This window comes from Petaurus breviceps, unplaced genomic scaffold (genome assembly GCF_028583685.1).
Source record: "Petaurus breviceps papuanus isolate PSGF00001 unplaced genomic scaffold, PetGlider_PUasm1.0 185, whole genome shotgun sequence".
Lineage (NCBI taxonomy): Eukaryota > Metazoa > Chordata > Mammalia > Diprotodontia > Petauridae > Petaurus > Petaurus breviceps.
In genome coordinates, this window is record NW_027185797.1 from 4,548,173 (window position 1) to 4,573,527 (window position 25,355).

Consider the following 25,355-nt stretch of genomic DNA (forward strand, 5'->3'; position numbering starts at 1 on the left):
ATTTGTGGGATGATATTTTCAAGAGTCCTTCAGGATAAGACATGAACAGATTGTGATCTAGAAGACGGGTGGTGGGGGTGCCCATAAGATAGTTCAGGCAGCTTGGTGCAGTAGGTAAAGTACCTGATTATGAGTCAGAGGACCTGGGTTCAAATTGTGACACTGACCTCTGGCTGACCTTCAGCAGGTCATGGAAACTCTGGGCCTCTGTTTTCTCATCTGTAGAACCGGATTAGATCAGAGGGGTCCCCCAGTCCCAAGTGTGACCAGAATCAGATGAAAATATAATGGGAAATTTTAAACAAAATAAATAAAAACACAATAAAATATAGATAATGCCACATTTTAAAACTGTCAATGTTTTGCCCAAAGGGATCATTGTGTATGGATTAGTGTCCTCTGTTTCTATTGTTTAATACCACTGATATAGTGGATGGTCAACCTCCAAGCCACGGAGACCTGGGTTCAAGTGTTACCTCTGACACATACTGGCTATGAGTGATCCTGGGTAAGTCACTTATATTCTCAGGGATCGAGGCACTAAGTTAGAGGCAAGGTGCGGAACTGCATTTGTAGGAGTCACCTCTCTAGGGAGTTCTGTATATGGTGAGATAAATGGTCCAGCCCCTATCCCTGTGTCATCTCATCTGCCTGCCTTCTTATCCATCCATCCAGATAAAAAAAAAGCAGCAACTTAATGCATTCATCCACTAGAATTCACTTATGACAGTAGTGTAGCTTAATCCATAGAGGGCTAGATTCAGAGTCAACAACCCTTGGCTACAAAACTTGCTTCTGATACTTTCTGACCCCAGGGAAGCTGCTTAAACCTTGATTACCCTCAGTCTATTCTTCTATAAAATGGCTATGCAGAGCCCATTGAGTAGCCAAGAAGAGGAAACTAAAATGGTGTTATTGACAAGGACTCTTTGACACTCCAAAATTCCCAGCTCCAGGCAGACTCCTACTATATCACAGGGTGGTTGGGGATATCAAATCAGATAATACCAATAACTAGCATTTATACAGAACTACAAGGCTTGCAGAATGCTTTTGGTAATATATGAAAAGCAGTTTGGAAATAGAGAACATATTAATGTGAGTTTTGTTCTTTTTCTTATTGTTTTCATGTAATGATGACTTGGGGGGGGTATTATTTCACTGATAAGAGGAAGTCTTCATGAGAAACTCCTCCTACCAATGCATATGAGAAGCTGTTCTGAAACTTACTATCTCCCAGAGAGATCTGGGGTCACACAGCCAGGATGCATCAGGGGCAGGGCTTGAACTTAGGTCTTTCTGACTTCAAGGCAAATTCTCTATACACTCTGCATACCACTTCTGATAATCACATAATAACAGCTGACATTTATTATGGAGGTGGTGGTTGTTAGCAACCACAAGTAGACATCTCTCCTGGCACTAATGCTGGGTTTTTTTCTTTTTGCCTAAACATCATAATTATATTTTTAAGTATCAGAGCAGTCTGAATTGGCTCCATGGCCCCAGATGGCCAAACAGGTGGCTTTCTACTTTAGTCCTTTTTTGGAAATGATTCAACTAGATTCCTGAAGGCCATGAGAAAAAGACCAGTGAGCTCAGAAGACATTCACCTACCAAGGGGCTCATTTGATGAGGGTGAGTGAATGGAAGATTGCATAGTCAAGCTTTTATTTGAAGATCAACCAGGGAAGCATCTCACACTAAAGCCTATGTTAATTAAGAAATAGTGATGATATTAACAGCGATAATCCTTTGTGTCTGTGGGGATCTATTCAACTCAAGCCAGGGGTGATGCTTCTGGGAAGAGTTTTTCCAGCAGCTTCTTCAACTATTCACCATCGACTTCTGTGAAACAGGAATTTTCCAAATTAGCTGAAAATACACATACACATTAGTTATTAAAAATAGACATGCACAAACTCAACAGAGACACAGTGGACTTTGCTTGTTGCAAGTTCAGTGAACTTTGATATTTTCAGGATTTGTTATTCTTACTGTGGATATTATTCTCCTCCCTTCATGGATGAAGATTGCTATTCTTTTGGGTCTAAATGAGTTGTCTTCAAGAACTTCTACGGCCCCAAATCTTCACCTTCCAGTGGCCAGTCTGGTGAAAGGCACTCTGAACCGGTCCTCTCTAGGCTGGTCCCCAGACATCAGACATATGATCTATTATATCTTGGTAGATAGAACCTGCTAGAGCTTATGCCCTATTGACAGAGCCTTTGAGAACCCAAGTCCATATCCAATCTCCAATGAGGCACAGGAGGAAGACTCATTTTACAGCCTTAATATCTATAAATCATTTGCTTAGCAAAACCAGTTTTGGTCATAGGACACTGGCAAGATAATCTGTATTTTTAAATGACATTTCTAAACCACAATAGCTTAATTAAACAGCAATCAGTCATCCCCAAAGAGCCATGGGTTGGAAGTCTATCTTGAAGATGAAAGGAGGAAGAGGGTGGAGGTCCTCTGGGTATACTCTTTCTTCTGAGGCAGATAATGTGGTACAGTTGTGAGAAAAAAAGATACAAAAATGAACTAATAACAATAGTTATCATCTAAATAGTGCTTTAAGGTCCTCACATGACCTGCACGACAATCCTAGGAGGTAAATGCTATTATCTTCCCCATTTTACAGATGAGATAATTGAGGCTGAGGGGGACTAAGTGACTTGCCCAGGTCATAGAGTTGCTCTCCAAGTTCAGTATCCTTAACTCCTGGGCCACCTAGATGCCTTGAAACTTGCCTCTTCTCAGTAGAATAGGGATGGACTATGGGTACCGAATGAGGCATACATGATCCAATGTGGTCAATATGTCATTTTGGGGCTACACTTCATTTCTTTGTTACAAGGGGGGTATTATTGGGCAGTGATAGGAATGTTAAAAAATTAATGAAACAAAAAGGATTCCTCCCCTCCCCCAGATTCTTGATGTATAAAAAGAAAGAGGGTTAGTTCCTGGGGTCCCTTCCAGTTTTAGACCTATGATTCTATGAAAAACAGGAGGACCTTGAAGATTTCTGGAAAGAACTGGCTGGAAAGCAGAGCCCTAAATCATGCCACTGTTGTTTCCACACTGGAAGAAACAAATACCTGCTTCCTTCTCTATCCAGAAGGCAGTGATAGGACACGATGTCTTTCTCCAGTTGTAACTTGCCAGACAACAGATGCTCTCGGTCTTTCTGCTGCTGTTCAGTTTCTCTTTGGATCTCCCCAAGTTCCGCTTCGAGCTTGGCAATAACGGAGCCCAGGTTCTGGAGCTCGATGTCATGCCAGTGCTTGGCATCATACAATGAGTTCTCTAGACCTCTTTTCTAGAAGAGAACATTTGGAAACAATGGGAAAAGCAGCCTCATGAAGCAAGGGTAGATACCAGCCCATGCCAAGAAGTCCTTCACAGTAAGGTGATGCTCTGGGATGCTGCCAGACCAATGATCCGCCCTGCTTCTGGTAGTGATGGGGCTTATTCTCCATGTACTAATATAATAATATAATAACGGAGATTTTTATACCACTTTAAAGTTTTGCAAAGCACTTTATACACATTGTCTTACTGGAGCCTTGAAGCAACTGACCCTGGGAGGCAAGTATGGCAGGTGTCTTTACAGTTATTCCTTCCATGTTGGAATTTTCAACCCTAACCCCACTAAGTGGAAGGGATAACTGTGTGTCCTTTTTGCAGACAGGAAAACGGAGGCTGTGATTCGGTCATAGTCACATAGTCACACAGCTGATAAATATTAGAAGTGGCATTTTAACTCAGGTCTTCCTGACTCCAATCCAATACTCCAACTGTCCCATGCTTCCTCTCTCACCATTTTAGACTGGATTTAATACCAGGTGATTTTTATGATCACTCCCACTCTGAGGTGATTGTCACTATACTTAGGCCCAATTCCAGCCACACTTAACTGCATTCCCAGCCATCTCATCTGGCTCAAATAATTTCTCTGCGAGCTTCAGTTTATTCATCTGTGAGATGGGGATAATACGATTTTACTGTTAGAGCCGTTGCAAGGAAAATGCTTTGTAAACCTCAAAGTACTATTTACATACGAGTTATTAATATCTCTATTATTATTGTTATCTCTGATCCAGGAAATAAGTCATAGGCAACTGTCATACAGAGGGGGAGCACGTACGTCCAGCTTTCTTGTGTGGATCAGAGAAAGAGATTAAGAAACATGATATTCATGCACTTCTATACTAATTCTGAGAGAACTAAGATTTTTAAATTAGTTTCCTCCCCCATTCATTCAACACATTCGTTGAGGACCTACTCCAGTGTCCTTGGGGTGGCCTCGCATTTTTTATTCCTCTGCAACAGTGGTGTGGTATGATCCACAGCCTTGGAGTATCTCTCTGGAAGAATATGGGTAACATAAAGGTGAACCTTGGTTTGGGGGGAGCAGTGGGTCCTTAAAAACCCTGTACTATGTCCCAAAGGCAATTCAACTTGCCCCTTTCCTCCTATTTAACTCTGGGCCTAGTTCATTGCCCATTTGTAGCATTTGTCTAAGACATATATGCTGGTGGGTGAGCCCAGTAGGCTGCATATCCAACCACATGTCTGAGTTTCTATAAGAAATGGTGTAAAAAGATTCAATCAAAAGAATGTATGACCAGTAACAGTGGGCAGAGAAGAGTCTTCAGAGCCTGGGTGACCTGAGTACAAATCTTGCCTCTAGCATATCCTGTCTATGTGACCCTGGCAATTTCCTAAGTGTCTCAATGCTGCAGGCTACTCTTTAAAACTTACAGAAGAATTGCCTATTTGCATCAGTGAAGGGGTGAGCTCCTGATTAGGAGTTCCCTCCACTAAAGAAATGATAAGATAACCAATGGGAGGGTTAACAACTGTACAGACTGCCTGATGCAAAGGTTCCTCCATAATATAAAAATGAATGAATGGAAAAATGTTGATGAAGTGCTTCCTATGTTCCAGGTACTATGCTAAGCACTGAAGATAAATATAAGCTAGCTGGGGCATCTAAGTGTCACAGTGAAAAGAGCACCGGCCCTGGAGTCAGGAGGACCTGAGTTCAAATTTGGCCTCTGACACTTGACATACTTACTAGCCATGTGACTTTGGGCAAGTCACTTAACCCCAATTGCCCTCTAAAAAGCAAACAAAACAAAACAAAACAAAAAAATATAAGCTAGCAAGACAGTCCCTACCCTCAAAGGGCTTATATTCTAATAGGAGAAGACAATATATATAAAGGAATGGTGGCCCAAGAGGAGTGTCATACATAGGGAGGGGTACTGGCTGGGGTCATAACTTCAATGATTGTTACTATTTGCAGGAATAGAAAGATGACAGAAGAGAGGAGTCCTAGCTCATGGGATGGATCCTCCTGGGAGATTTACGAGAGACCATTGCCTATGGCTTGTGTGCTACATGAGACTTTTCCTGATTCTTCCCAGTGAGCACTTTCCCCTCTCCCCCCACCAAAGAATAACTTGGCATTTACTTTGTATATATTTTGTATTGACTTATCTGCGGATATTTTATATCCTCCCAGTAAAATGTAGGCTCCTTCAGTACAGGAACCATTTTTTGTTTTGTCTTTGTATTCATCGTGCATAATAATAATAAATAATAACTAATAAAGCATTTTAAGGATATGCAGAACTGTTTATATATATATATATATATATGTATATATAGTCTCATTTGATCCTCACTATGACCCTTGGAGGTAGATGGCATTACCTTCCCCATTCTACAGATGAGGAAACTGAAGCAGGCAGAGGTGAAGGGACTTGCCCAAGGTCACACAACTAGTAAGTGTCTAAGGCAGAATTTTAATTGAGGACTTCATGACTCTAGTACAGTACTCCCTCCACTAGGCCAGCTAGCTACCTGGTATGTAGTAGTTATTTAATAAATGTTTAGTGAATCAAGCATTTATTAAGCATCTACTACATACTTACACTGTGCTAAGTGCTAGGGATTTAAAAAAAAGCAAAAAAACAAAAATAAAAACAACAACAATAAAAACCCGTTCCTGCTCTCAAGGAATTCACAGTCTAATGAATTATTAAATTGAGCTGAAGTGTTTAACACTGGCTAGGTGGGAGCAACTGTAAGCAGCTGCCATTCAGCAGAGGCAGGAATAGCATTTTAGTCTCAGTTTCTCCAGATGCCATTGAATGCAGACATCAGAGCAGAGCCTAAGTAATTTTGTTGAGGCGAACAGGACAGGACTGGATTGGACTTTTTTTTTTAATAGAACTCTATCCATAACAGGAGCTAGAAACCAATCCCTGCAATGTGGGTGGCAGAATTAGGCCACCCTGAACTTGAGAAACATGTTCTGATCTCCCTGGGCTCTCCACTCAACTTTTTGTTTTTTAAAACATTGTTAACCTGTGGGTGGTCATTCACATTGGATATGTGTACATGTGTGGGAATGTTCAGAGAGAAAGTTGGTATTAATGGGACCCATCAGTCTAAAGGGCTTTCTATTTCCTCAGTTTACCTCCACCATAAGCCCTTGAATGTCTGCATTTAGCTTGGACTTGCACAGAGAGAAATCATGAGAACCGCCACCTGAAGGACCTAGCCTCACTTAGTGGAAAGAGCCTGAAAGACTGAGTCTCTGAGGTTGGCACTACTTTTCACTCCTTGTGTGAGTTTAAACAAGTGACTTCATTTTTCTGGGCCAATGAGACAACTGGTTAGGTGCTCCTTTCTGGTCCTGAATCCATGGTGGCATGCCTTTCCAACCTGTCTCCTTCTGACACCAGAACCAGCATGCTCATTCTCCCTCAGAATTGGAATCCAGTTATACCATGGCATAATTCCTACCTGGGAGGTTAATAGGAGCTCTGCCATGGCTAGAGCAACATAGGATTATCAAATTTTAGAATTGTAAGGGGCCTCAGAGATCAACTAATGTAACCCTTTCATTATGTAGATGATGATAGAGACTGAGGAAAGACCCAAAGAAATGTTTATAGTTACATAGCAGGTGTTTATAGAGACCACGGTACTGAGAGGACCATAGGCTCACAGACTGAGAGTTGGGAGGGCCCTTAGAGGCCATTGATGTCCAAACCCTTCACTTTGCTGAATCTCACAGAGTTGCAATGACTTGCCCAAAGCCACCCCCATTGTAGCTTCCAGCTGGAAGATAGTATATTGAATAGAATGCTGACATGTTCAAATCCTGGTGCAGACACATTAGTTATGTGCCACAGAGTGACTTGTTCTCTGTGAGTCTCAGTTTCCTTATTTGTAAAATGATGGAGTTGGATCAGATGGCCCTTTCCAGCTGTAAATCTATGAACCTATGGGCTCAAATACTGATTTCACCCCTAGGACCAAAAATCTGGGTGTTAAAAAGCAACTTGCTGGACTGTTAAACCTTCTCCCCCACCCCTTGCCTTCTTCTTTCTCACTCTTAAAAGGTTTCTGGCCTTGTGTTGCTACATTCCTGATCTCAGTTGACTGAACATGCAGCTTAGGAGGCCTCCAACATCATTATTAGGATGAGGCTGCCAATATAAACATGGCTGTGTTAGCATAGAAGGCCTAGAGGTTTCTGCATTATGTAGCTGATACTGTCTGCTGCTTGAAAAGAGCCCTCTTGGGGCTTGTGTGCCCACATCAATAATAGTGATGGGAAGATTACATCTGATGGCTCAAAAGTTGTGGGACTACTTGCTTCCTTCAGGATCTCCTCCCCCCCTTTTTGGTCTCCTCCCCCCCCTTTTTGGAGGCAATTGGGGTTAAGTGACTTGCCTAGAGTCACACAGCTAGTAAGTAGCCAAGTCTGGATTTGAACTCAGAGCCTCCTAACTTCAGGGCTAGTGCACTATCCACTGTGCTACCATCTACCCCCTCCCATCCAGTCTTAATCAGGATTCCTGAGCTAGGAGTCAAAGAAGGACCCTAATAATTGACAATAAAGTCCTTGGACCAATGTTGTCAGAGCTAGAGAAGAGACAGACAAAGAGAGTGTCTTTGACTTGCAGTCAGGAGATCTGGGCTCAAATCCTGCCTCAGACAATTGCTAACTCTGGGAAGAGGAACTAATCCCTTAACATTTCTGAGACTCCTCATTTGTAAAAATACATTTTATAATATTTCTCCTCCCTTACAGGGTGGTGGTTACTTTGCAAAGGTTAAAATGCTATAGAAGTGGGAGTCATCTCTAGAAAGCCTCTATCCCCCAAGATTTTTTTCCTTCTTTTTAAGCTCCTAATCCTCAAGACCCTGTTCCTCTACTGCATTATCCCTAAGTTTTCCGTGTATTGAGAGGTTTCTTTTCCCATCAGCAGGGCAGCTGACACTGTAGTTACAGCTGCTTTCTATTAGACAGGAAGGAGAAGCAGGGTCTGGAGATGTGAGGGTAACTGTAGCTGCCTAGTCTCCTAAAGCTACCACAGCCAATCAGCAAGCATCTTGTTAACCATCGAATGTGTGCCAGGCACTAGGCCAAGGGCAGAAATACACATACAAAAGTGAGATTGTCCTGGCCCTCAAGGAAGCTGCCATTTGAATAGAGGGAGTGGTAGCTGGGGAAGGAAGTTGCAGTCTAGGCAGTCACAGGGATGGTAATAGATTGTCTGTCACCTCCTTTCCAGTGGCAATAATGTCGGTTTGATGATCTCTCCTTTAACAAGGGTGGGGAGAAGGGGAACAGGAACTATGCTGTAGCAGGGCAGATGGCAAGATGCCCACGTTGGCTAGGCCTTGGTGTCCCCATGGAAGCCAGAATGGGATGAAGCACAGACTGAAGCCAGCTTCATGTGGAGGGCTAAGCTGAGTCAGTCAGTTTACTGCCCTGACAAACTTCTCAAGTCTACCTTAGAGTTCAGTGTCTCATTACCTATCCAGAAGACTGACTTAGATTCTGTGCATCTTGTGGCAACTGAGAGGACTTCCTAGTTTAGTACTTAGCACCTAGAACAGTGCCTGACACGTATTAACCCCTAACTGGGGGTGGGAAACCTGCTGCCTTGAGGCCACATATGGTCTTCTAGGTCCTTGAGTGAGACTTTTTGACTGAGTCCAAGTTTTATAAAACAAATCTTTTTATTAAGGGGATTCAGCACCAGAAAGGAACATCTAACCCAGTTGCCTCATCGGCCCAGAAAGGAGGGACTTGTTTAAACTCACACAAGGAGTGAAAAGCAGTGCCAACATCAGGGGCCCAGTCTTTCAGACTCTTTCCATCAAGAGAGGCTAGGCCCATCAGGTAGTGGTTCTCATGATTTCTCCCTGTGTGAGTCCAAGTTAAATGCAGACATTCCAGTCTTGTGATGGAGGTAAACTGAGGAAACAGAAAGCCCTTCAGACTGATGGATCACATTAATACCAAGTTTCTCCCTGAACACTCCCACACATACCCAATGTGAATGACCACCCACAGGTTAACAAATGTTTTAAAAATCAAGAAGTTGAGGGGAGATTTATTATTAGATTTATTATTTAGGTTTATTTTTATTAGATTTATTAAATTCACCTTTATGAAATTTGGATTCAGTCAAAGGGACTCACTCAAGGACCTAGAGGACCACATGTGACTTTGAAGCTCAGGTTCTCCCCTGCCCTAAACCCTCCTTAAATGAATGAATACATGCCTGAATGAATATGCCAGGTGGCATGGTAGGATATACCTATCATGGTATTCTAAGGGCACAGTCAAAAATGTTTCCTATCATTTTATTGGAAGCCAGGAGAGACAAATACTCCCAAAAGATTTGATTTGTTTTTTGATGGTTATTCCCCCTTCACTTTGGCTTAACTTTCTCATTGGGACAAGATAAATCTCCCTTTTTTTCCTTTTCTAAATTTTTTGTTTGCTTTTTGGGGGAGGGAAGGCAGGGCAATTGGGTTAACTGACTTGCCCAAGGTCACATGGCTAGTAAGTGTTAAGTGTCTGAGGCCGGATTTGAACTCTATTCACTGCACCACCTAGCCACCCCTTTTCTAAGATTCTTGATCACTCATTCTCCCCTTATGTACCAACCTCTACTCCTTTGCTCTTGCTCGACTCCCACTGGAATATCCTACTCAAATTAGTGTCACTGTATTATGTCCAGGAACCAATATCAAATCCTCTGTTTGGCATTCAAAGCCCTTCCCACCTTGGCAGTCTTCTTAGATTTTACTCTCCCCCATACACCTGATGATTCAGCTGTGCTGACTCTTTTGATGTCACTCATCTCCCATCTCCCAACTCTTTGTCTTTGCTCTGGTTTTCCCCAGTGCCTGGAATACTTTTTCCTCCTCATCTCCACCTCATAGATTTCTCAAGACTCAGCTGAAATTCTATCTTCCACAGGAGACCTTCTCTGTTTCCCCCAAACTGCTACTGTTTCCCCTTGGAGATGGCCTCCCGTTTATACTGTATCTATCTTGCACGTACAGAGTTATTCTTGTGTTTTCTCCCCCACTGAAATGTGAGCTCATGGAGGTGAGGAAGAATGCCTTTATTTCTCTTTGTATCTTCAGCGGCTGGCTCAGGGCCTGGCATGTAGTAAATGCATAATAAATACTTGTTGGTTGAATGATTTACCACATGAGCATCAGATTGGGGTACCACATTTTAGGAAATACCTAGACCAGTGCTTCTTAAGCTGTGGGTTCCTACCCACAGAAGCAAGCTGGAGTATTTTCAGAAAGGGGTGAACAGGATGGCGAGAATGTGTGGCCTGTGCCATCAGAAGTTTAGTCTAAGGAAATGAGGGTGTGTAGCCTGGAGAAGGGAAGACTTTGAGACCACACAATGGCTGGCATCAGGTATTTGAAGGTGTGCCATGTGCCATATTCTGCTTGAACCAACAAATGAAAACTAGCACCACGTCAACAAGTCATCAAATATTTAGTAAAGACTTGCTATATGCCTGGTACCATATTGAGTGCTGACCAGTAGGTGAAGGTTTCAGAGAAGCAAATTTGTACCTGCGGTAAGGATAGACTTCCCAACGGTGAGAACTGATTGGTTGTTGTCCTTCATTCTTGAAGAAGACCAAAATGACATCACTGTCTTGGTACAGTCTAGCTGACTATGACTGAGCTTAGAAGGCTCTATCATAGATGGGGCCGAAATATACAATGACAACTATCCCAAAGGGAATTGGGCACCTTTGGGAAGCAGTGAGTTCCCCCTCCCTTGAGGTCTTGAAGCCAAGGCTGGAAAACAGCTTGGTGGGATATGGTGGGGGCAATCCTATTCAGGCTTGAATTGAACTAGGTAAACTCTAGGGTTTTTTTTTTCCACTGACACATGTTGTGTGAGACAGTTGAATGGCCCCTATTGAAATGGACCCTAACTGAAAAGGGCTGTGGATTCATAGGGTGCTGTCTGCAGTTAATTCAGTGTTCCCAGCAAATATGGATGGTCAGAGGGAGTGCTCAGTAGAGAGGGCATTAGAAAGCAAATCATGTGGGTGTGGGTCATGAAGGAAGAGAGGATGTGAGATTGGCAGCAGCAGCAATTCTTTAAATGTGACCACAGTGCTAGGAGTGGTATGTCATCAAGAGCTAAGGACCTCCCAAATGGAACTGATCTGAGGCTTGTTTCAGTGGGACAAAAACTCCCTTGGGCTACCTATTCCAACTGTGGGAGCCCTTTATCTGGTAAACAGGAATAATAATATCCTAATGATCTTATACCATGTTATTTATATGTTAATTAAAGCATATTAATGACATATAATCAATCCTCATAGTACCGATGGGAAGAAAACATTCTTCAATCCTTAGAGTGCTATGTTGCTATTACTGTTATTATTGTCATTTACTGCCAGTAAAACCAAACAAAACCAAAGACAAACATCTCACCGGAACTGGAGGTCAGAGTAGTGTCACTTTTGATGAAATGCCAAGCTAGAGATGTCTGTGTTTTGTTTTGTTTTTTACTTAATACTGTAATAGAAGAGACACTAAATGCACATAGTGGAGAGAATGCTGGTCTTAGTTCTGGAAGTTTGGGGTTCAAATTCTGAGTTGGATTGGTGTTTAGTTGTTTCAGTCACGTCTGATTCTTCATGACCCCATTTGGGGTTTTCTTTGCAGAGACACTGGAGTGGTTTGCCATTTCCTTTTCCAGTTCATTTTACAGATGAAGAAACAAAAGCAAACAAAGTTAAGTGACTTGCCCAGGGTCACACAGCTAGTAAGTATCTTAAGCTATATTTGAACTCAAAAAAGATGAGTCTTGGGGCGGCCAGGTAGCACAGCGAGTAAGAGCACCGGCTCCAGTGTTGAGAAGACCTGGAGATCGAATCCCGGGCTCAGACACTTAGCACCCACCCAGAAACACCTGGTCGTGTAACCTTGAGCAAGTTACTTAACCCCAATTGCTTAGAGGCGGCCGGGTGGCTCAGCGAGTAAGAGCACTGGCTCCAGTGTCAGGATGACCTGGATCAAATCTGGGCTCAGATACTCAGCACCACATCCAGAAATAACTGGCCGTGTAACCTTGAGCAAGTTACTTAACCCCAATTGCTTAAAATAAATAAATAAATGATTTATTTAAAAAAAAAAAAAAGATGAGTCTTCCTGACTCCAGGCCCAGTGCTCTATCCAGTGTGCCACTAGGTTGTGTGACTGGGCAAGTCATTTAACTTTTATGTGACTTCAACAACTCTGTGGATAGACAGTGATCTAGGTGGAAGTAGTCCCCACAGTGGAGGTTCCTTACTGCTAATGAAATCATAGCTCATAGGATTGTAGTATAATAATAACAGCTAGCTATATACATCACTTTAAGGTTTACAGAGAGCTTTACATTTGTTATCTCATGATCTTTACAACAAACCTGCTAAATAGGTACTATTATGATCCCTATATTGGGGATGAGAAAACTGAGACTGAGAGGAAAGGGGAGTGACTTCTCCAGGGTCACAGATCTGTTAAGTGTCCAAGGCAGGATTTAAACTCAGATCTTCTTACCTCCAAGTCCAACACTCTGCTATCTACCTAGCTAAAATAGACCTTAGATGTAATCTAATCTAACCTCATAATTGCATAAAATAATATTTATAAAATATTTTGCAAACCTTAAAGCATTATATAAATTGATCCAACTTCCTTACTTTACAAATGGGTGAGTGGCACCACCCATAAGGCCTAAGTGACTAAGCCCAATGTTACACAGCTGGTAAGTGACAGGGCCAGGATTAGAATTCAGGTCATACGATCATAGTTTTAAAGCTGGAGAGGACCCTACAATTCAAGACCTTCATTTTATAATTGAAGAAACTGAGGCCCAGATGGGTTAAGTCACACATCTGCTAAGATCAGGGTAGAGTTTGAACTCATCTTCTGATTCAGCATTCTTCTCACTAAAATACCATGCTGATCCTTAGGCACTTTGCTTAGTCTAAATTAGTAACCGAATCATTAATTCATCTCAGCTATCATATTATTTGCCCTACTATGTGCCAGGCACTGGGCTAAGTACTTTGTAATTATTATCTCACTTGATTCTCACAACAACCCTGGGAAAGTGGTGCTTTTATTATCCCCATTTTACAGCTGAGGAAACTGAGGCAGTAGCGGGGAAGCATCTTGCTTAGAGTCATATATATAGTGAGTGTCTGAGATAGTATTAGAACTTAGGTCTCCCTGACTCCAGGGCTGGGTACTCAACCAACTACATCACATGGCTGCCTCTGGTCGAATAGGTTCCCCACCCCTGACCTAGAAAGACCTTGGAGGCCCAGGACCTGAATTAAAAGCTCAGGCACATCTTCCATTTACTAGCTGTTTGATCTTGGCCAATTCAATCTCCTAACCTTGCTGTCCTCAGTTTCCACAACTGTGAAATGAGCGGTTCAGACCTGATATATCCTGTAATACTCTCTTTAGTTCTAAGTCTACGATCCTGTGAATAGGAGATGCCAGCCATCAGACCACCTGTAGATAAATACTCATGGAACTCAGACAATATTTGGGGGGAACTACTATTCTCAGGAGAAGGGCTAATTAATTAGACTATTTCATTCCCCAGGACCCCCTTACTAGCCTGAAGGCTTATTTTGTCCTTGCACTGAAGAGGAAATTCCCTGGGAATCCCTGGGTACCTCTCAGGTAACCAGAAGAGAGCAGAAAGGAGATGGAGACTGAGCAGAAACATTTCCCATCCAGGAGCCACTTACCAAGGTTCTCAAGGACTCTGTCTCGGCTTGAAGGCGTTGAATATCACAAGCAGTATCATGAAACTCTGCTCTGAGGGCTTCCACCAATTCTTCCTCTTGGGATCGAGCTGCCTGGACCACTTGGGAATGTTGCTGTAGACAAAGAGATGCCAAGGGCCCATGTTTGAATGGGGAATGGAAAGCCATCTTCCCCATCCTTCCTTTCAGACCAGCATCACCTCACAAAGAGTTTTGGAAATGGATTTTAAATTGTCCTCTAACCTTTAAAAACTGTCTGACAGTCCCACTTAAAAAAACTAGAGGAGGGGTGGCTAGGTGGCACAGTGAATAGAGCACTGGCTCTGGAGTCAGGAGGACCTGAGTTCAAATCTGGCCTCAGACTCTTAACACTAGCTGTGTGACCTTGGGCAAGTCACTCAACCCCAACTGTCCTGCCTTCCCCTCTCCAAAAAAAAAGAACTAGAGGAAATGTCTTATTAGCAAAGTATTTTCACCAACCAAAAAGTACTGCATGACATCTCCATGCACTCAGAATCTTTGAAAGTTTTTGTGCATTCAGTTTATTAGTTAGTTAACAAACGTTCATTAAATTGGCTATTATATTTATAATTTATATTGGTTTATGTATTCATTATATTATTAATATGCTTTATTATAATTACTATATGCCCGACTCTGTACCAAGAGCTGGAGATACAGTTAGGTCTTGATTAGTGGGAATAATGCCTCCCCTGAAATGGTCCCATTAATTGAATTTGCATTGCATATTTTCTTTGGGTTGGAACCAATTACCATATTTTCCACTTTTATAACTTGGAATAGTGTGAATTTGAATACAAGCAACCACTTGAGGAGGGTGGTTATATTTGCACTAATTAGGACCTAGCTGTACAAAAGGGAGGGGGAGGACCTGGCCCCAAAGAGCTCACAATCTAATGGGGGAAACAAGATGTAAATAACAAGGTACATACAAGATATATACAGTGTAGATGGTAGATAATCTCAGAAGGGAAGGCAGTAGCAACTTGGGAGACAGGGAAAGGCATCCTGCAGAAGGTGGAGTTTAATGAACAGCATGGTGGCATAGTAGGAAGAGTAGTAGTTTTTGACTCCAAGGATCTGGGTTCAGATCTTGCCTCTGTCATATACTAGCAAGTCACTTAACTTCTCACTGCCTCAGAGTTTTCATTGAGAGGCAATATGCTACAGTGGAGGGCAGCTAGGTGGCACTGCAGGGGTGGAGTGCTGGGTCTGTAGTCAGGAAGACTCATCTTTCTGAGTTCAAAATCCAGCCTCAGACACTGTCTAGCTGTGTGACCTTGGGCAAGTCACTTAACCCTATTTGTCTCAGTTTCCTCATCTATAAAATGAAGTAGAGAAGAAAATAGCAAACCACTCTAGTGTCTTGGCAAAGAACCCTCCCCCAAAACAGATTGCAAAGAGTCAGATATGACACAACAACATGCTACAGTGGAAATTGTGGTGGATTGGGAGTCTAAGGACCTGGGCTCAAATCCTGCCTCTGCCCTTCCTACATCTGTGATTTAAAAAAAATTTTTTTTTGGCAATTCACTTGACCTCAACTTACATATCTGTAAAAAGAGGAGTTGGACAACATGGTCCCTTAAAGTCCATTCCAGCTCTAAATCTATTACTTTTAAAATGTTTCCTTTCAACTCCAGGTGTCCAATTTTCTACCCATATTGCTATGGCTGGGTGCTCTAAGGAAAATTTCTGGCAAGATCAATCTATCAATAAGTATTTATTAAGCACCCACTACATGCAAAGCTCTAGGGATACAAATACAAAAGTGAGATGGTATGGGGTTTCTATTCTTCAGAAAAGGACAAGAATCACTAAATATCAGAAGATTGAAAGCTTTGAATTGTACTGGTGGAAGAACTACCTGCAGAAATAATGAATTTGGACAAGTACTGAAGCCCCTATTATAAATGCAAGGACCATAACTTCCATCCCTGGCTGCTTATAATTAGTAATATTACTAAATTTCATTTTTTCTCATGTGTATGCATGTTGTGCCCCCTTAAGGAGAATATAAGCTCCTAAGGGCAGGGACTGTTTCATCCTGTCTCTGTAACTCCCACACCTAGTAGTGTCTGGCGCATAGTAGGTATTCAATAAATGTTTTTGTTATTGATTGTTTTTGTTTGATTTTGTATTGATTGATTTTGTTATTTGATTGATTGATGGTATGTGCAGGGGCACACCTCCCCACCCCAAATAAAGTTGGCTGGGTAAATAACCATGGTTCCAGGTCACTGAGCAAATTTTTTTTAGGAGGAAACAATCTGTTGTCACTTCCTTTTCCACTGTTGAGAAGTTGTCCATGAGACTGATTTTCCTCTGGCAGACTCTATTATGTCTCTGTGTATAAATTATATATGTGTGCATATGTATGTATATATGTATATGACATATAGTGCATATGTATGTATGTATATGTGATATATACACACATATGTCACATAAATATTTGTTCTAGGATACTGATGATTTATGACTGCAGCTTTATTGATACATTGGATGTTTAGATGATCTAGCAGGCACTTAATGCATTTTTGATGATCTTTTTGGATCTTGGAAGTCCAGACTAGTTTACAGCCTGGTATAGTGGGTAAACATCTGGATTGATCTTGGACGCAGATGTGGCACAAGTTCTGGCTCTGGATTATCTACATTCAAATCACTGCACTCACTACCTGTGTGCCATTGGAGAAATGTTCATATTTGTACAACGGAGGGATTGGACAGGATATACTCTGAGGTCTAATTCTAACTCTATTAACTGGAAACAATGATTTTATGCTCGGTAAAGTCATTCCCCCCAGATTTTCTATTTCTAAGTTCAGTGATCTTCCCACTATGCCTACTCATCAAATAGTTTTAATAAAAGTTATTTTATGTTTTTAGGAAAAAAAGGTTCTTCCTGTACATATACATCACTGTTGATTAATTCACCATCACTTTAGAGAATATATATTGTATGGTGGTGTTCTATTTTCCTTAGTGGAGAGGACAGGTAATATAGCACAATTTACACTTCCTTCTCAGGGTCCCATGTAACCAGTGGCATACATTGTTTTTGTATTGTTTTAGTCATGTCTCACTCTTTGTGACCCCATTTGGGGTTTTCTTGGCAAAGATGGTTTGCATTTTCTTCTCCAGATAATTTTACAGATGAGGAAACTGAGGCAAACAGGGTTAAGTGACTTGTTAGGGTCACACAGCTAGTATCTGAAGTCAGATTTGAACTCAGGTAGGTGAGTCTTCCTGACTCCAGGCCCAACATTCTATTCACTGTGCCGTCTAGCTGCCCATACATTGACATGCCAGTTGAATTTAATTGGCTCACAAAGGGAGAAACTCAATCCAACCCTGACTCATTAGCAAGCTGTTCCCACTGACCTAAGATGCTTCATAGCCATATGCTTTGAGGAATCTTTAGAAGTCTTTATGTCTCCACATTATTACCATATAGTTTTAATGTTAATGTCCTTGCCAACTGACATCTTCCAATTCCTACTTATGTTGTGATCAGATAAGATGGAAGTCGGAAGATAGGGAGGCAAATTTTGTATTGTTTTAGTGTATAGTTTGCATGATGAGATGCAGTTAAGTGGGTCCCAAGGCTTTCTAAACAGCATGGAAGTTTGGCTCTTACTGAGGCAGGAGGGGAACAGCCTATTTTTTACTTTCCATCTGTGTTTTCCAGGCAAGGGAAATGTTGACATTTTGTAATGTCATCAGAGATTACTGACTTTTTAATCACTTGATTACATTTGCATGCTATTGTGCATACAAGATGGAAAGCATAACTTTAAATAAGTCAGAAGGAATTTGAAGGATGTGTCTGAAAACCATCAGCAAAGTATGGCCAAAACACACACACACACACACACACACACACACACACAAACCAAAAAAAAACCCCACCAGTCTTCAGATTGGTTTTACTGCTCCTAAAAATACTTTTTGGGGGTGGTAATGATGGTGGTGGTAGAACTCACAAAGGAAGAAATTCTACCTCCTTTAGGAGGGGGAAGGAAGATTTTTATAAGGAAGGTGGGTACCAAGTACAAGCCCCAAATCCCCAGCTCTCTTAGCGAGTAGATTTGGTGGGGGTGGTCATGTGATCAAGAAATGTAAGTTAAAATCCTGCCTTTGCTTAGAAAAATCATCATTTCTGCTCTATAATCAGGGGCTAGGGACAGAGATATCTGAACACTAGGTCTATGACTTGATTGGTATAGGAAACTATTGGCCAAAGAAACTCTCTCTATAAATGCAGGATGGAACCATCTCAACAACTTAGAGTTTCATGGAATTGTGTAGAGTACACAGAGATTAAGTGACTTGCCCAGGGTCGCGCTGCCAGGCTGCTCGAGGAGGGACTTGAGCTGAGGGGAATTTCTAGTTTTGAGTCTGGTTCTTTATCCATTGGACCATGCTGATCCAATCTTGGCCATAGATCCTTCAAATCAATTCAAGAAATATTTATAAAGTGCCTACTCTGTGCCAGGTTCTAGGGATATGAAAACAAAAGGTGCCACGGTCCCATCATCAAGGGGCTTACATTCCACTGGGGGAAACAACATGTAGTAAGACTGTTGTTGGTCAATTGGTCAGTCACATCCACCTCTTTGTGACCCTATGCCAGTACTGTCAGTGGGGTCAGTTTGACTGGTGCATAGCGCACATGTTGGGGAATAATGTGAAATTAGTAGAGCCAGGTTGTGAAAGGCATTAACTATCAAGCAGAGGAGTTTGTATTTGCTACTAGGGAGCCATTGATTGTTGTGAGATCTTCCCCTGGCGGCTGTCTTCCAGACCCCGGATAAGTTGTCCAAGTTTGGAGGGGAATTAAAAGAGACACTTGAGAGGGGAATAGGACAAGAAGTGGGTTGACAGGGCTTCCTAACCTTGCTCTGTGAGGGGTCTTCCATTTTCTTCCTAACCAAAGGGCCTTGGATTAGGGTAGAATAAAAAGGTCTGGTCTATCTTTCTGCTTCACATGAGTGGAAGATTCCACATTTCCATGAGACACAAGTCAAGCCCTTTGGGTAGGATGGTAGAAAGAACAAAGGGCCACACATCAAGAGACCTGGTCTCTGGTTCTAGTCAGCTCCTTGCCACATGACCTTGGGCCAAACACATCATCCTTTTGGGAAATTATTTTCCTCCCTCTTAGATGATCTCACAGACTACAATTCTATTTCCTTTCCTGTCTAAACATCCTTTCTCTTTCTCCTTCCCTCTTGGGGTAGCCACTTCAACTTCCAGGGCCTCTGTTTCCTCATCTGTAAAATGGGGGACTTGGATCAGGTGGCCTCTGAGATTCCTTATAACTCTAGATCATTGATTCCCAAACAAGGTCGTTCCTTCCCCCAATGAAAAAAGAAGCAAGATCCTTTGTCACCAAGGACTCCCCCTCCCTCCTGAGGACTTACACCATGGTGATAACATATAAATTAATCATCGCCTTTTCACAGGAGCTTTTGGCTTGAGCTACCATCAGCCATGGCTATAAATCATTGTTAAAGCACCAGCTGTCAAATTAAAGTGAACGATGGCATTCTATGATTGTTTTGTACTGTACTGGGCAATCTTGACCTCCCTGGCCTGGGCCCCTTGCAGAAAGACTTCAAGAATGAAAGTCTCAACTTCATGAAAAGCAGTGGGTAGCGTAGCTGACCAAGTTAGTGAGCCAAGTTCTTTACATTTAAGGAAAAATTGCTGGGCTGCTGTAGCTTCTCTTAAAATGGGTCTAACCCCCACCCCAATCCCCACCCCTCAGGGTCATTGCCATAGAAGCTCAGTTTTTGAGCTCCCTCTAGGTTTGCCAAAGAAAACACAGGAAAGCAAACATCTCTGTAGACTTTCTCCACTCCCCACTCAACCCCCCAAACTGGGCCTTGAATAAACCCTGTGGATACTAACAGATTCCCAAGCTTAGCTGTGGCTCTGTCTAGAAAGATTGACAGACAAGATTATTGGGGTTTGTTTTTCCTACCAACAAGAAATGATCAGAGAAGAATCATATTCTGTGACTAGGAAGAAGGTACTAGCTCTCAGCAGTGGGGTGCAGTGTGCACAGAGCCAGGAGCAGACTGGGGTGGGGGTGGGGCCCTGCTCTGTTGCTTCCTGGCTCTCTGACCTTGGGTAATTCACTTTCCATCCCTAGGCCTTTGTTTCCTTCTTTGGAAAATGAGGAGGGTTGACAGGGGGTCTCAACCTTTTTTTTGAATCATGAATTTCTTTGGCAGTCTGATGAGGCCCATGGATCCATTCTTAGAATCAGGTTTTTAAATGTATAAAATAAAAAACAGGATCACAAAAGAAACCAAATACACACACATATATACATATATGTATGTGTATACATACATATACACTTATACACACGTGTGTATACATATATGTATATTACTGTCAAATGTAATTATCAAAATTTTATATACACACACAATTATATGTGTGGGTATACATAGACATGGGGAAGCTAGGTGGAGCAGTAAATAGAGCTCTCGACTTGGAATCAGGAACACTCATCTTCCTGAGTTCAAATCTGACCTCAGACACTTACTAGCTGTGTGGCCCTGAGCAAGTCACTTAACCCTGTTTTCCTCAGTTTCTCCTCTGTAAAAAAAAAAGAGCTAGAGAAAGTAATGGCAAAGTACTGTTGCATCTTTGCCAAGAAAACTCTATGTGTGTGATAAATACAAAATAGGTGGGGGCAGGGAAGGAATAAAATTATCAAAATAGCTTTCAAAAATCCAGATTCATGGACCCCAGGTTAAGAACCTCTGGATTAGATTATTTCTAAGGCCCATTCTAGATCTAGGAAGCAGCGTGATAGAGTGTAAAGGCTTGTAGACACAGATCCTAGGTTTGAATCCTGATTTTGCCACTTCCTACCTGGATGACTTTGGACAAGTCACTTAATCTCTCTAGGTTCCTCATCTGTAAAATGATGACCAGATGACTGATGAGACCTCTTTAAGCTCTGAATAGATGACCTATCATTCTATGAGCTATGAATGTTAAGTAATTATAATAATACAAAGGGACTGATAGTAAAAATCCTGAAGCTCAGGGAATGTGGGGAGGGGGTATAGTAACCAGCTCCCTATACATAAAAAAAATTTGTTGATAAAAATCTGTATCTGGTTTTCATATCTGTTTCTATCACAGTACTGTCTCTTCCTAGGCACTGAACATGCCTTATTTATCATTTTACCTCTCCCCAGACTGTAGCCTACATACAACTAACATGAATAAGAAATATTCATATTCATTGAATGCTTTATAGTTTAAAAGTATGAAGCAGAGATTGTCTAATTGACCGATCCCAACAGTTCTGTGAGGCAGGTAGGATGGTATAATTATTCCCAGATAGAAAATTTTGATTTATTACAGATAAGAAAACTGAGACCAGATGATGTGCTAAGTTCACACAATTGCTAAGTTGCAAAGTCAAAACTCTAACTCGGGGCTTAAGTCTCCAAATACAATTTTTTTTTCCAGTAGACCCCATCTGGAAGCACTGAATTAGTTTATTGAAGAGATAATAATGGTTTATTGAATAGATAATAATAATAATAGCTAGAATTTATATAACACTTTAACATTTGCAAAGCTATTGACATGTGTTGTATCATTTGATCCTCATAACAACCCTGGGAGGTAGTTGCTATCATCATCTCCATTTTACAGAACAGAAAACTGAGGCTAAGTGTTCAATTGCCTAGTGACGCAGCTACTAAGGGTCTGAGGAAGGATTTGAACTCAGGTCTTCCTAACTCCAAGTCCCATACTTGATCCATTGCATCATTTAGCTTTCATGAATGAAAGTTTCCAAAGTTATTGCTGCCTTCAGTTTCTCAATAAAAATACAATTCCAGAGATGTGGGAAAATAGGAACATTAATATGTTGTTGGTAGAGGTGTGAACTGATCCAACCATTTTGGAGAACAATTTGGAGCTGTGCCCAAAGGGCTATAAAACTGTGCATGCCCTTTGGTCCAGCAGTGCCACTACTAGATCTGTATCCCAAATAAAAGGACCCACATGTATAAACATACCTATAGCAGCTATTTGTGTGGTGGCAAAGAATTGGAATTTGAGGGGATGCCCACTAATTGGGGAATGGCTGAACAAGTTGTAGTCTATGGATGTGATAGAACACTATTGTGTTATAATGAATGATGAGCAGGTGGATTTCAGGAAAACCTGGAAAGACTTACATGAACTGATGCTGAGTGAAGTGAGCAGAACCAGGAGAACATTGTACAGAGTAACAGCAACATTGTGCGATGACCAACTTTGATAGACTTAGCTCTTCTCAGCAATACAATGATCTAAGACAATTCCAAAAGACTCATGATGGAAAATGCTATCCACATCCAGAGAAAGAACTATGGAGTCTGAATGTAGATCAAAGCATACTATTTTCTCTTTTTTTTTCTTTTTTGTAGTTCTCCCCCCCTTTTAAAAATTCTTCTTTCACAACATGGTTAACTTGGAAATGTGTTTAATATGATTGTACATGTATAGCCTATATCAGATTGCTTGCTGTCTTGGGGGAGGAGGAAAGAGAAGGAGAGAGGGAAAAAAATTTGGAACTCACAATTTTACAAAAGTGAATGTTGAAAACTAAAAAGAAAAAAAGGAAACAATGATTCTAGGAACTGAGTCAGCTTAGTGTTTTAGCCTTCCAGAGTAGGAATGGATAGGGAAAATGTGGTCATTAGAAAAGGGCAGATACTTGACAAAAAGGACAGCCATCTTAGCATGGCTGAGGCAATGGGGATGTGTGTCCTTTGAGAAGAATCACAGAGACCCTAAAGAGAATGAAACAATGTATTTGGGAAGAGTGGAAACTACAACCTGGAATGATGAAGAAGAAATTACTGAATTATTCACACCCATTAATGCAAAGATTCCATTCCTGGGACCAAATTCCAAAGATGTTACTGATAGCAAGAAAATATCCACGTGCCCCCAAAATGTTTATGACAGCATTCCCTGTGATAACAAAGAGGTGGAAACAATAATGTGCTCAATGATTGGAGACTGGCTGAGCAAATGATGGTATATGGATGTGATGAGATGTATTTACATTTTTATTTTACTTATGATTTCATTGTTGTAGGGCAGTGATATCAAACTCAAATAGAAACTGATCCCTCCTGGTAACATACTGGCTTAGAAAACTACAAATTAACTTTATCTGAGTTGTATTGTATTTTTATTTATTTTGTTAAACATTTCCCAATTACACTGTAATCTAGTTCAGATTGCATTAGGGAGTTTTACTGGGCCACCTGGGTAGTGAGTTTGATATCTTTGGTAGGATATTCCTATACCAGTGAAGAGACCTATCTTCTCTTCAACTTACAGTATTTTTTTTTAAAGCAATTGGGGTTAAGTAACTTGCTCAAGGTTACACAGCCAGTTATTTTTTGTGGAGGTGCCAAGTATCTGAGGCCAGAACTGATCCTCGTTCTCCCGACACCGGGGCTGGCGCTTTTACTTACTGCGCCACCTGGCCACCCCTCAACTTATAGTCTTAGAGAATTGTTTGGGGATACTGACAGGTTAACTGACTTGATTGTGTCCTAGGGACAGTATGTTGGAGGTAGGGCTGGAACTCAGGTTTTCCTGGCTTTCTTTAAAAATAATGTTTACCGCTTAAGGGTTGTTGGTAGGCTTAAATGAAATAATGTGGGTAAATCCCTTAGCAAACCTTAAAGAGTTATATAAATATTAGTTGTTATCATTATTATTACAAACTCCTTTTCAGAGAAGAAACTTTGTAACGATGCTCATTTTTTTGTTTGTTTGTTTGCTGGGGACGATTTGCTGTGACAAAACAAAATGCACCAATACATTTAAAGGAGAAAAAAAGAAAAAAGAAATAGGGGACTTCAAAGCAACTAAAATGTTTTCTTTTATCCCTTCTATGAACCTCTCACTAGGTTTGGGTGGAGAATCTTTCAGGGGTCACCTCAGTGACCTTACTTTCCTCATCCATAAAATGAGGGGTTGGACTACATGGCCTCTGAAATGTCTTCCTGTTCTTGGAGGCAGATCAACACCTATTCTGCATTAATGGAGAATTGCCTGAGGCATTAAAACAACAATAAGAACACTAGTGACTTGCCCAGGGTCACCTGGCCAGGTTATGTCAGAGGCAGGGCTTGAACTCAGGTCTTCCTGACTCTGAGGTCAGCTCTCTCTGCCCACTATCTCACATAGCTTCTCCTCCTTGGTAGATCACCCTGGTCACTCCTCCTACATTTCCTTCCTGCCTTTCCCCCCCTTACTCCCATACTCTTCTCTCCTGCTCTTTCCATGCCCTTTTATCCTTCTCCTTTCTCCCCAAATCCCAAAGTCATGGGTCTTGGCAATGGGTGGGGGGAGAATGGAAAAACCTTCCCATTTTGTTGTTCTCTGTTCATTTTGTTCCCTCATTTGTAAGAAAGTACCAAGGTGAGAGTGAGGGGGTTCAGGACTACCAGCCAAGACACTGCCACTCACCTTGGCGTAGAGCAAGGCCCCTGTTTCTGCCCGGTTCTTCTCTATGTCCTTCTCCCAGTGAATTCTGATGGTCTCCAGAATGTCATCTAAGCCAGTACCAATGGGAGCATCCATTCCTTCCAGCTCTGACCCGGCCAGCTGTTTGTATAACACCTTCACGTCCTAAAAGCAACACTCACTTTAGAGAGTCTCTCAGGAGGAGTTGAGGAAAATCCCACCAGTGGAACCCAGCTGTGCAGCAATGGATTCCTTTTCTTTCCTTGACATAACTGTAAGACCCCAACAAAGTGCAGGAGAGAGCTGATACCCAGCTTGGTGTCTGGGCACTGCTCCCCATGACCACCAAAGAAAAGAAAGAGCAGATGCCTCATCTAGGACCTGACAGAAGGGAGATTTTAAAACAATTTTGGAATTTATGAATGATTACTCTATACTGGTCAGTGGCTGACTGCTCTGATCACTGCTGATGCCAGAAACAAGAGAAGGTAGACTCGAACAGTGGCAAGATGGATTAACGTTAGATACAAAAAAGGACTCCTTGATTCTATGCATTGTCCAGGGAATCACTTTTGGTTGTAGATTTTATAAAGAGGCAGATTTTGGCTCCAGGGGAAATAGAGAAAGAGACCAAGAGACACTCACAGAGAGAGAGAGAGAGAGAGA

General features: G+C 41.6%; 1 protein-coding gene across 1 annotated transcript in view; it reads right to left on the reverse strand.

The window, feature by feature from the left end:
• Nucleotides 1-215: 215 nt before the first annotated feature.
• The window catches only part of BFSP2 (beaded filament structural protein 2), a 62,402-nt gene continuing 37,262 nt past the window's right edge, over nt 216-25,355 (reverse strand). Inside the window, exons 4-7 of the mRNA XM_069088298.1 lie at nt 24,693-24,854; nt 14,133-14,264; nt 3,105-3,325; nt 216-219 (exon numbers count right to left, since the gene is read on the reverse strand). Of these exons, the coding sequence (XP_068944399.1) occupies nt 216-219; nt 3,105-3,325; nt 14,133-14,264; nt 24,693-24,854 (519 nt within the window). The remainder of the gene's footprint in view (nt 220-3,104; nt 3,326-14,132; nt 14,265-24,692; nt 24,855-25,355) is intronic.